At 43.8% G+C, this 13,332-nt stretch overlaps 1 protein-coding gene across 3 annotated transcripts in view; it reads right to left on the bottom strand.

Moving 5' to 3' along the window:
• fhip1aa (FHF complex subunit HOOK interacting protein 1Aa) overlaps positions 1–13,332 on the bottom strand; it is a 34,440-nt gene that overhangs the window by 4,018 nt on the left and 17,090 nt on the right. For all 3 annotated transcript variants that reach the window (XM_069689247.1, XM_069689245.1, XM_069689246.1), the window contains 8 exons: positions 6,338–7,018; positions 5,352–5,510; positions 5,144–5,230; positions 4,383–4,550; positions 2,909–2,988; positions 2,539–2,741; positions 317–1,330; positions 45–223 (listed from right to left, as the gene is read on the bottom strand). In XM_069689247.1, coding sequence (XP_069545348.1) covers positions 45–223; positions 317–1,330; positions 2,539–2,741; positions 2,909–2,988; positions 4,383–4,550; positions 5,144–5,230; positions 5,352–5,510; positions 6,338–7,018 — 2,571 coding nt within the window. The remainder of the gene's footprint in view (positions 1–44; positions 224–316; positions 1,331–2,538; positions 2,742–2,908; positions 2,989–4,382; positions 4,551–5,143; positions 5,231–5,351; positions 5,511–6,337; positions 7,019–13,332) is intronic.

Consider the following 13,332-nt stretch of genomic DNA (forward strand, 5'->3'; position numbering starts at 1 on the left):
TGTAATGCCACAAAACTATCTCGACTCAACGTTGTTTGTGTCACCTGGTAAAGGGAACGAACGGTCGGCTGGAAAACCAAGTTGGTGTTGAGGAGGAAAGAGCGCAGCAGAGGCTGAGGGTAAGCAGCCAGCTGCGCCAGTATGCCCGTCAGCAGCAGGTTGACATGAAGCGAGTTAGAGAGCATATTCTCCAGACGAGATAACAGCACGCTGACAAATGGACCTGCAAGAAGATAAATCATCTTTGAGTTGTGCTACCCAAATGTAATTGAACGTAATGAGACTTCTGCAGGAGCCAAGAGTTTCCTCAACTCACCTGTAAAAGGCACTGAATGGCTTTTACTCGCACTCCCGCTGCGAAACTTATTAATTGTCCCGAACGGTGAATGCAGTTTCTCCGGCTCTGGTGTTTCAGCTGAGAAGGAGGTGAAATCCATCTCCGCCTCATCATCGTCCTCCTCCTGCGTGGGTGCGACAGGCTTGTTCGTCTCTGCGTCAGCTTTCACCTGTTTTCCACCCGCTTCTGTGTCCAAAGTACGCATGAGCTCCTCGTACTGAGCCAGTAGATCGTCACCAGTCTCAACAGCAGTCGTGTTTTGGAGGTTGGCGTTACAAACTGTCTGACCTTTGGCCTTTATGTCTAAGCCATTCTTGCCGCTATCAGCCATCACAGAGGTTGGAAGTGTTAGACCGAGGCCGTTTTTAAGGGGAACGTCTGCCGAGTCGGGCTGGGTTTCTTCTGATTGTGAACCATTGGGTTTACACTTTGTGCGCTCTAAATCTCTGGCGTCTTTCTTGGCAACAAGATCATACACAATGGCATCATCCTGGAACTCATTTTCCTCAATGTATGAGCCTTTAACCAACATGATGGCTGTTCTCCTCATCTCCTGGATGTGCTTTGGGGGATCAGCAGGAGGCTTTTGCAGAGGTTTGCTCTCTGCAGGAGCCTCAGCAGTCTGCACCAGGCACGCATCATAAGTATCATCCCACTCCAGCTCCAGCTGGTTGACGGAGGGCGGCCCTGAACTCGGCGGCAGGCGGGGTCGAGGGTGCGGCGCCAGCGGCTGCGGGACCCTCTTGAGAGCCATCTGGGTCGGCCGACTCTTCAGGCCCGGCTCCTCGAGGACGCCCGGCTGGTACTTCTCAGGAGGTGGGTCCTCGCCGTCGTACAGAGCCGACCAGACCTGGCAGGCCCGTGTGCAGCTGCTGATGCTCAGACGGGCATCGTAGAGGTAATGAAGATAACTGACATCTAGGTAGATTTCTGACCCGATGGTGCAGGAGTTACCTGAGCCGTCATCCTCTTCTGAGAAGCTCTTTTTTTCCTCTGGTAAAAACAGATGACAAATGTTGATAAAAGCTGGCGCGCAGCGCTTCAGCGCAGCACTCACAGAGCAGAACTAATGAGTTTGCCATATAACTACAGGGGGTAAAGTGATGTAATACAGCGAAACAGCAGGAAATCTCACTTTGATCAAATACCCACAAACGTCCCTGTTATATGTTCATATCCCAATTAAATGCAGATCTACACCTCACAGTGCGACATATGTCTGAACAGGATTTGAAAATGTAGCATTAATAAATTTAACTTTTTAATATAATATAATAATTTCAGTTCTGATAGCTGCCACGGTAAATGATTATACATATTCCTCTATTTATACAATGTTTGTATTGACTGCACAATGATTACTGAAGTGATACTATCCAGCCGCTGAAAAAGGGTTATGAATAGTAAAATGCGCTGAATGAATTCCACTTGCAGCTGATTCGAAAGCAGCAAAAACATCTCAAAAAGCTAGTTATAAATGTGCCTCAAACACAGCCATTCGTTTTGAATAATCTGGAGCACATACAGAACTTCACTGCTCAATTAAGGCACAAGGATACCCCAGAAGTGTGGACATCTACTGACATGGGGAAATAACAAGGGTTGGAGGGCATTTTTCTGAACGCATCGTGCTTCCCCGTGCCTTTCAACTTGGGTCAAATGTAGCTGTACTATACTCTCCTAGTATAGTTCCAGGTTTTTATACAACTTGGGTCTTATTTTGGTCATTCTGGGCATCATTCTTGTCTATGAAAATATCATCATTTGTACAGAATTTAATTAATGAGATTTGGGAACATGGCAACATCACAAAATAAAATCAAACAGGACAAGAACCAAAAGCATTCAGACTATTATACAGATTTTAAACAAATTTCCAGGTCAACCAAACTCACTGTAACTGGAAGAGACTACAAAGGTCAAAAGTAAAATTATTACAAACTTTCATAATCAACTTTGAAACTTCTTTCTGCTGTTGTGTGCACCCAGTTGCCTTCCACAATTACAATTACTGATGACATTTTGTGTTAACTTTTGGGGCATGTTCAATCTGACCACTCCTGTCTGACTGTTGCGATGTCACAGTGTTCTCAGCAGCTGCCATCATAATATATATATAAAAGAATGTCAAAAACTTCAAAAGTTGAGACCCAAGCGGTAATAAGCCAGACAGTATTTTCCAAGTGTCCTCTCCCCGTTACCTGTGCTATCAGAATTGGTGGGACTCTCTGCACCCTTGGAAAAGAGGATGGAGTCCAGCTGTCGGAGGGGCGGGGGGCTTTGATCAGGAGAGCAGCAGGACGGCGTTAACGCCAGGATCTTGGCTGCTGACACCGAGTAGCAGTCCCTCTCCCTCACCACGCGTCTCTGACTCAACATCATGTGATTACAGGGGATCAGGTACCTGGAGAGGCAGATGGGAGGGGATGTTAGGAAAAACCAACAGGCGGTCGTAGGAGGAGCAGACAGATGGCAGCGGTGGGAGGTAGAGAGTAAAAGCTCATCATGTTGTAAACCAATTAGATGTGCCACACTTCAGAAGTGGGATAAGTCAGCGTGCGCGCCACTCACCTGAATACGAGCTGCAGCATCACATCTTCACAGTATAAACCGATGAGAGTGCGGAAAAGTGCCAGCGACACGGTGCCCAGCTGGAGAGTTCAGCAGAGAGACAGGAAGAAACACGCTGGATTAAATCAGGATGACAGACCAAACAGATTCAAGAGGCTTTTTACATCGTAGTCCTGAAATGACTAAAAAAAAATTTAAAAAAATGAATCAGCAGTTTTGGTAAATCCGTTGTTTAATTTCATACAGCATATGACAAGCGCCAATCATAATCTGGTTTGAGCTTCTTAAATGTAAATATTCGCTGCCTTTCTGTATTATGAATTACAGCCCACTAAATGTTTACGTTTTTGGACTTGTTAGTCACAAAAAAAACGACACAAGATTTGAGGGCAAATTTAATAGTAGTGAGAACATTTCCAATGAGTTACAGTCATCAAAGCTTTGGTTAGCCCAAGAAAGACTGATAGGAGTATGTGAAGTTTGATGTAAAGTAAATGCTTGTATTCGGTAATTTGCTTCCAACTTAAGTAGGACTACAGCTCCAGGGAAAGTCAGAAAATCATCAAAGCCATTTAAGATTCATCCTTTGGGGATCCTGAACGCTGCTGAAATATTAGCGATCCGGACCAAAAAGGTGAAATCATTTCACGGCTGACGGCGCTGTAACAATTCTGCTGGTGGGGCTAAAAATAAGCTAAGCTAATAAGAGGATTTTCCTTCAGTATTAAAGTCAAGAAGAATCAATATTAAGAGGTTTTTATGTGAAATATAATATCTTTGAAGTTGTATTCTTTGTTCAGGTTTTTACTTCAGTTAAAGACATTATGAAATACACTACAAACTAATAAGACATTACCTTATTGTTAATAATTTGCCGAGGTCAAAAGTTATTATTATTATTATTTTTTTATTTTTTTATTAATCATTTTACAGGTTTGCCGGTGTGTTGACAAGTTGACTCTCGGCTAACACCGGCGGGAACTCTCCGGGCCACGTACACCGTCAAACAGCAATGTAAGGTTATTTATCATGTCTACGATCCAGTGTTTGAACAAGATAGCTCATCATACAGGACTGTTTTTAAACGACCACCTGAGTTTTCGTTCCTGACAAGATAAATCGCTGCGGCTAAGCATCACCATGGCAACAATCTACCAGCTTTGATGCGGAGATTTTAAAATTGCACCGCGAGTCCCAGAGCTTCTGTGGTTGTTTTCAAACCTAAAAAAAAAAAAAAAAAACTGAAACATGTTCCTGGATTATTAAACACGAGTCACACTGTGTGTGTGTGTGTGTGTGTGTGTGTGTGTGTGTGTGTGTGTGTGTGTGTGTGTGTGTGTGTGTGTGTGTGTGTGTGTGTGTGTGTGTGTGTGTGTGTGTGTGTGTGTGTGTGTGTGTGTGTGTGTGTGTGTGTGTGTGTGTGTGTGTGTGTGTGTTTAAGACAAAACCTGTGTTCTTTTAGGTGTGCTGGTACCTGGAAGGGAGTGTTGATGCGGCTGACCAGAGTGTCTAAGATGTGAACGCTCTCATGCTGGTGGAGGAGGATGAAGGAGAGGAAGGCCTGCAGCAGGGCCGGCTCAGATACACTTCTAAGGAAGAGGTCGAGGTACGCCGTGGTGGTCATCACCTCCTCCAGGGTGAGCTTCACAAAGATAGGAATCAGTCAGCAGTGAGTGTGTTTGCTTACTGTGAGGGATCAACCCGCTCCAAATAAAAAACAGTCCGTGGCGTACACATTGCAATTGCACACTAATATCAGCCTCTGTATAAATCTGTATGAACAAAGCTCCATTTGGGCAAGATGGATTTCTGTTGGGAAGGTGAGGTGATTTTAATATTGCATGTGCTCTTTGACTTTTGGTGAAATAAGCTGTACACTCTCTTGCCCAAAGTTGAATAAGAAGAGAAATGCCACACTCATGTCTGCACATTAACATTATATTAAATAAGCTACAGCTTGGAGACTTTTGAGTTTCCACTTTTCCAAAAACCTACCTACCAGTCCTGTTGTCTCATAAATAACATGGTCTATTTTAATGATTTACCCTCCCTGATTTTCTTTTCTTTCTTTTTTTTAACCTGTAGCCAAAAATTTGGAAATGATGCCATTCAGGATGCGTTTTATTACTGGGTAGAATTACAAGTACTTAATTACCAACTTCCCACTGGCATACTGTATGTGCGAGTACTTGGATTTACATGGTGATGAAGCAGAGAAGGAAAGAGAGCACCAACCTTGTGCAATGCTGGTGCTAGAACAGGCACGAGGAAACCGTTATAGATGTAACTAAGCAGCTGGTCTCTGATACCAGGGTGAGCCACCTGGGAACGGTCCACATGAAGGGACATGTCAGTCAAGAGCGCAGTCAGGAAGGTCGCAGAAATTTACCAAGCGAGAACATTCTTTGACGAGGCGGAGCCTTGTGCGCGCACTCATGTTCACCTGAATGACGGCGTTGCAGAACTCCAGCGAGTTGAGAAACTGGACGAGTGGCGGCATCTTTAGCCAGTCCTCTTTGTGCAGGCAGTGCCATTCTTCACTGGAAACCTCCAGTTTAGTGGGCAGAGATGAATACAGGCCGCTCAAACCTGTGGCCAGCACCTGAGGGAGAGAGGAGATTCAGGATTAAACATAACAACGTTATGTTATTCTGGAATAGCTTAAAGGCTCATTTTTCTTATTAGTAAGACGTCGCATGATAATTACTATTTTTGTATGCATGCTTTGGTGTTCTTCTGACTTTTCCTTCAGCACCACCAAAAGGTAGCAATACAGTCACTTATTAATGCAATAATGTCAACACAAGTTTCTTTCTTTTCCTTGTCAACTATTTCTTAGTATATACAGTACGAGGTAGGACTTTAAACAACAAGAGAGCCTATACTTGCTAATTTAACTGCAGGATAAATGCATCATTAGTGTTGTGGTAATGTATACATCCTCTATAGGATTATCCCACTGTGCCCTCCCCGTGGATGCCAGTGAAACCAATTAAATTCAGACTCTTGTTGTTCAACTGGCATCACATCAAAACCTGTTTTTCATTACGCCATCTGCAGCTGCGGGTAAAAGCATTATTTACATGGGATTAGCTCACGACCGTGCCGTAATCTTATGAATGCCAGACGTTTGTAACACTTAATGCCCGATTTTTTTAACCTTGTTTTGAGTGGCTGCGTGAATTCATCTGCATATTTAGGACAAATTATGACGCCCAGGGTCTCAGAAATGTCAGGGAATAATAATAATAACGATGCTGCCGACTGAGTGGGTTGGGAGTGATACAATAATTGCTAGAATTAAAAAAAAAATGTAATTAGAAAGAGGGAAGGCGAGTCGGGGGAGATTTACGGATACAAAATAAACACCATGTGACTGAAAGCAAGATCAGGAGAAAAGTCAAAAGTTGGTTTCCATTCAGGACTGACCGGACAGAAGTAAGTGTTCCCTGTGACGTGTTTGGCCACCCGCTCGTTCTCGGCAGACAAAGACATAATGAGCAGCAGGGCATCTCTGGCCTGCTGGCCCACCGTGCCCTCCCTGTGAATGAAGGGAATGAGCAGGGAGAAGATGAGGAAGTTGGTGGCTCCCTGATCCTCGCTGGTGTGGAAAAACAGCTCCAGAATCGAAGGATCCTTCGCCAGAACGCAGCACAGCTGGTTGAGCAGCAGCACCAGCTCGGCTTCGACCGCAGGCGCTGCTGTGCCCGAACAGGAGGACAGCAGCATCATGAGCGGCCGCAGGATGGGCTTGTGATGCAGCAGAGGCTGGTGCGCCTGGCCTACCAGCATCTCGTACATCTTCAGCTGCTCCAGTTTCATGTCGTCGGTGAACTCCCTGCGGAGGCTCCAAACAAACAGACGCTCCATCACGTTCTCCATCACCACAAACTCCAGGATGGGGCCCATGGCCCCAGCCTGCCCGCTCTCCTCCTCCATCAGCAGGAAGAGCATGTGCTCCACATAGTTCTGCACCGCGCTCGCCTCGTCTCCGGGGATGGGGCCGAAACGAGGGCTGCCACTAGAGCCCGTGCTGAGGTTGATGACACCCATGGAGGGCAGGGCGGAGCTGCCGCGCAGGGGGTCATGTTTTTCCAAGATCTTCACCACCTTAAGTGAAAGACAAGGAGGAAACTACTTTAACTGAACAAACTATATGTATATTAATGCTCATGCAAAAACACAACTGCAAACTTTTTAGTTTTATGACTTAATATGTTTTGGACACATCACTGCTACAGTGTTATTTGGCAGAAAAGAATGATGACAGATGTTGGACAATAAAACAGGGGACTGAAGTGTTTTTCAGAGATTATTAGAATATGATTCGCACCAGCAAACAAATCACTGGTATTTATTTGATGTAACCTTTGGGTGAACGTTTATAATTTGTGGTTCCGAGTGAAATATCCTTTCAAAAGATTGCTCTAAAATTTGGCGCCATTTGGATCCCCACGGGACGAAGAATTGTACTTTAAAAATCATTTTGATCGTCAGGTCAGGCCTACTTTAGTTTGTGACCAAACACCAGCAAAAACTGTGACATTCTTATCAGCTGCACTTTGTGTTTAGTGCTAAATTGCTCATTTTAACATGCTAACTAAGATGGTAAACATCAACAACAGCATGCTTTGCATTGTGAACTTGTTACCATGCTGACGATAGCATTTAGCTGAAAGCACTGCTGAGCTGCTAGCACAAACACAGGCTCACTCATATTTATTTGATGTAACCTGATAGCTCTCTCTCTCTCTGGGTGAAGATATGTATACATCAGTAAGTTCAACCACAACAGTGGACAACAGCACTGACCACATCTTAACACAATGTTTGCGGTGGTCAACTGTTGAGGTGGCGTCATGTGGTGGGAGTGACACTTGAGAAAGACACGCAGGACTTGACTGTAATCAGAAGCTCAGTTTCAATTAGGGAGGTCATTTTTCTGAGTTGTATGACTGCATATAAAAGGCACCATTGGATTTGACTTCAGTCAAAGTTATTGGCTTCAAAAAAATGGTGACAAAGAGAATTCTACCTCTCACCACACCTACAATATACGCTACAGTATGGACGTGCAACCTATAACACAAGTCAGCATTTTCTTTGCGCAGTAGTACATCTTTCAGATAGTGCTTGTATACCAAGTAACGGTTTGGTTTGTGTGTGGCTGAAACGAGTACAATACTTCCCTTCTTCCCGACAGGTTCACTGTCATCAGAAATGTGTTGTATATAGACCAGCAACACGGTACAGATGAACTCAGTTTGGTAGCACAAACTCAACAGTCCTTTGTGTATCCAGTCCCTCCCACGTGTGTCCGCCGTGTAGAAACTAGTGCCACAATAATGGAGCCAGTGTCCCCAGCCTGCCACTGCTGCTATGACAATAACTGGCTGTGTATGAGAGAACTGGGCATGGCTAATGGAAACAAGAGAGCAGAGTTTGTAATCCCAGCCTTAGCCTGACGGGACTTGGCCCAGCGGTCCGAGCCTCAGGGATTAGTCCTGCTCAGCCTCTCTGGCCTTTACTGAAGTGACAGGAAGGAGCCAGGTTTGAGGATTTTATGAGGATTTTACCTTGAGGTCACGTGCAGAAATGAAATTGTGACCATTTGCTGTTATCTTGTATAATATTGGCGCAATTAAGTTCAGTTGCAAATAGGGTTGATGTTGACCTTTAATGCAAAGCATTTGATTTGCAAACTGAAAGTAACAGCCATTCTTTATTGAAGAGTGACAGTCCTGACTGATAGTGTGCCATTTGTCTAACCTCACTTACTCTCTCTGGTTTGGTTTGATGCCGGAAAACTAAAGATCATCCCGAAGTGTTTTGCCACAAATGCGTCACACATCGAAACAGAAGTACATTTATTAAACTGGCACATTTGTTAGAGGTCATGTGTCTTTAACTATGAATTGTTGGCCGCAACTGGCAGATCACTTAGCATGTCATAACAAACAAAGAGCCCTGTGAGGCCTGGAGAGCAGCAGATAAGACCCAGCGAATGATCATAAACCTAATCTTTTAACTCTGACACAGACAGAGCTTCTTCCAGAGGGACAAGGCCAATATTACCTGCAACATGTTACTCTGATTACAAGGTTTTCCGAACTGAAACCCAAGTCGAGCACTCTTATCGGGCTACAGATGAACTGAGAATGGAAATAAAACTCTGCAGGAGAGGGTTCGTGCTGCTACTTTGCCTTAAGCAAAACAAGTTTTAATCTAAAACAAGTTCTCATTTTTTTCTGTTCATACTCAGTAGCTGGGACTAGTTAGCCCCTTGTGTCTTTAATAAAAACAACTCCTGCCTCCATTTGAAGGGGAAAAAGTAAAACCAAGCAGACAACTTCCCACATGGATGTTGATGAGTATGTTCACATAACCCAAAATCCTGTAATGGCCTTTCCCAGACTAGATGTTAAACAAACTACAGCCTACCATCACATTCAGTGCCATATTACAAGATGCATCTAAATCGAGTAATTCAGCTATTATAAAAAATAACTTATTGAAGCAGTCTGACCAAACAAAACAATTATTAAGATCTAGCGTGTAGGATTTAGGCAGATCTGTTGGAAAAAGATGTTTTCATTAGTGTATTAAACTAAGAAACAATGTGTTTTCGCTATCTTAGGCTGTGTTCAGACTGCCAGGCCAAATCTGACTTTTGTCATATTGTATCTGGATTGACTTTTGAAAGTCTGAACAGCAAAAAAACAAACACATTGAATAAGATTTTTGCAATCCGGATCCAAACCACATTTGGAGGTGGTTTGAAAGGTGATTCCAATCGGATTTCTGTAGATTCTCAGTCGGGACGCTCCGATGCCTCTGATCAGATTCCTGGCGTCATTCGCAATGCGACACACGGTGACGTCATTTTCAGACTGACAGAGTCTGCTACTGTTGGCAGAGTGCTATCAGAAAGTGAACATTTTTGCGCTTTGGAGGACAACAACAGTCCATGGACAGGAGCCAGAAAAAACTGTCTGCTGCCACTTCCGTGCTGGCAGCTTCCGTGTTAGGAAGCCGCATCACCAACATACCTAACCTAACCTATCTACCTCACAACAACCCATCTACCTCACAACTACCTATCTACCTCACAACTACCTATCTACCTCACAACAACCCATCTACCTCACAACTACCCATCTACCTCACAACAACCTTATCTACCTCACAACAACCTTATCTACCTCACAACAACCTATCTACCTCACAACAACCTTATCTACCTCACAACTACCTATCTACCTCACAACAACCTTATCTACCTCACAACAACCTATCTACCTCACAACAACCTTATCTACCTCACAACTACCTATCTACCTCACAACAACCTTATCTACCTCACAACAACCTTATCTACCTCACCTTATCTACCTCACAACAACCTTATCTACCTCACCTTATCTACCTCACAACTACCTATCTACCTCACAACAACCTTATCTACCTCACAACAACCTTATCTACCTCACCTTATCTACCTCACAACTACCTATCTACCTCACAACTACCTATCTACCTCACAACAACCTTATCTACCTCACAACTACCTATCTACCTCACAACAACCTTATCTACCTCACAACAACCTTATCTACCTCACAACTACCTATCTACCTCACAACAACCTTATCTACCTCACAACAACCTATCTACCTCACAACTACCTATCTACCTCACAACAACCTTATCTACCTCACAACTACCTATCTACCTCACAACAACCTTATCTACCTCACAACAACCTTATCTACCTCACAACTACCTATCTACCTCACAACAACCTTATCTACCTCACAACTACCTATCTACCTCACAACAACCTTATCTACCTCACAACAACCTTATCTACCTCACCTTATCTACCTCACAACAACCTTATCTACCTCACCTTATCTACCTCACAACAACCTTATCTACCTCACAACTACCTATCTACCTCACAACAACCTTATCTACCTCACAACTACCTATCTACCTCACAACAACCTATCTACGTCACAACACCAGCACCTGCCGCCAGCAGGGTCCGCCTCCGCCACTAGCGGTGGACACCGTCGCCGCCGACCGTGTCCACCGCCGCCGCCGGCAGGGTCCCCCGCTGCCTCCAGCAGTCCACCACTCAGCGCAAGTTCTGTGTGCTTGTTATAATTATACTAGATAACTTTTCCACAGTAACTCTGCTACATTTAGGCCGCGGTGCAAACCTAACGTGCTGACGTGATTTTACTCGATGTAGAATAACTTAATTCTCATGAAATGGGAGCTAATGTGCTAATTAGCTTCGACTGAGCTCGTAACAGAGTTCAGAGGAAAATGCTCCGATAACCGCGGATTGTTTTATGCGTCTCAATATAGCTCCGATAAGGAACTATAATGTACCGTATGCAACTCTGTATTTTACATGTCGGGGTGATGGTAAACATGGACCAGAGGAGATCTAGTCCTCCCGATTAATGAGGGTTGTTGTTTTTGTACTCCGGTGTAACGTTACAATCAGCGACCCTCTCGGTTACATGTACCGGTACCGGTCCGGATAAACGAGCCCGACTACATGTGCAGGAGGCTGCAGAGAGCAGGAGGAGGTGGTGGTGGAGGTGGAGGGACATCAGTGAAAGAGAAAGACTGAATTCAAAGTTTGAATGTAATGTAAGTTTGAGTGTGATGTAATGAATTGACATGTGATGTAATGAATTGACATGTGATATAATGAATTGATGTGATGTAATGAATTGACATGTGATATAATGAATTGACATGTGATATAATGAATTGACATGTGATGTAATGAATGATGTAATGCAGCATTGTTCATGTTGCAGTCGTTACAGAGCTAAATCAACTCCTCCTCTCTTATTATCTCCACTATTGTAATGCAGGTGCGTTAGAAGTAGTTGGAGACTCACTGTCTGCTGTCTAGTTTTACTCCTGTGTTACAGATCAGGGGGGGACAAGCTTCATTTATATGCATCTGTATGTTTCACTCATTGGACAAATAAATTCTGATTTTATTCTGTTTTCCCAAAGCAGGCTGCTCTGTCCTCCAGAGAGACAGAGGGCCAGTGGGACATCATGCATAAAGTCACCGAGAGGTTGGATGTCAGACGGACCGCTCAGTGGGGAAAAGAACTGCAGCCACAGGACTGTCATACAGAGCACTGAACACCTTCCAGCGAGTGGGCGGAGCTTCAGCTCCTTCAGGTGACCCCCCCCCCCTCCCAGTCTCAGAGCAGAGAAGACTGATGATTTTCTCACTATTTCAAAGCCTAATTTAACAAACTTATCCATGTTTTTTTTCATTCAAATTTGGATGGGTAGTTAACAACCCATACTTCTGTGGTGCGATGAACTTAAAACTTATTTTCATTTCTACTTTACAGCATCTTTAATATCTGCAACGGGTTCTCTTAGCCCAGAAGGGACTAAACAAAGTTGCTTTTAGAGGGCCTTTACCGTTTTTCACGGCCACCACAGATTGTTTTACACAGTTGGAAGGTGAGAGTGAGGCGAAGGGTTTTGTTTGGTTGCAATCTGAGACCTCACCACTAGATGCCACTAAATTCTACACACTCCTCCTTTAAGTAAGTCATTTCTCTCTGGCTAGTTGCTAACTGTGTCTGTCTGCCAATTGGTGATGAGAGGGTAGTGTATAATGGGTTATTTCACTAAAAACAACTGCCTGGTGCATCTAAAAAATTATGAAGACATGCTTTAAAACGTTAAAAAAAAAAACACTGTGTGGAATACTAATTTGTGTTTGATAAAATGTTTCCACAAAAAAAAAAAAAAAAAAAAAAACTAGAATTGTGCAGAGTTTTAATGTTTGGACACAGGATGTCTCCTACTTCACTAAAAAGTATATTATTAGTGTATTGTCTCCCAAAGGTTTAAAATTTCCACATCACTTGTGAATGAGTTGCATATTGGACCACGACTGACTGTAGAATCAAGTCACATATCATGCTCGTACACGTGAATTTTCAAAGAGAGAACACAGACTCTTCAGCAGATAAACTTGAAAGTTTCCATCTCGTTTCTAACCGTGCTCACACATCATCCTGTACGCTGGAGGTCACATGTCCAAGTAAAACACATTTTTGAGTTGAGGGAGACAATAAAAGGCTTAGAGTAAGGGGCATGCACACACGTAATACAGCACACCACTTCCAACCAAGTCACACAGCTAATCCCTACAAGCTTGCCTGGTGTTAACGTTTTAATAAAACCACGGAGTAATTCTGCCTAACTTGGACTGACTGAGCCCACACTGCCAACCACTAATGAACGCTTAGTTACCAACACACTTCTCTCTATCTCCTCGATGTCTGGCCAGTGTCACACTTCCGTCCGTGTGTGTGTGTGTGTGTGTGTGTGTGTGTGTGTGTGTGTGTGTGTGTGTGTGTGTG

The sequence above is a fragment of the Brachyistius frenatus genome, unplaced genomic scaffold (genome assembly GCF_029030835.1).
Source record: "Brachyistius frenatus isolate BFR_SWC_R1_liver_20210118 unplaced genomic scaffold, ASM2903083v1 Contig_7, whole genome shotgun sequence".
In the NCBI taxonomy this organism is placed as follows: Eukaryota; Metazoa; Chordata; class Actinopteri; family Embiotocidae; genus Brachyistius; species Brachyistius frenatus.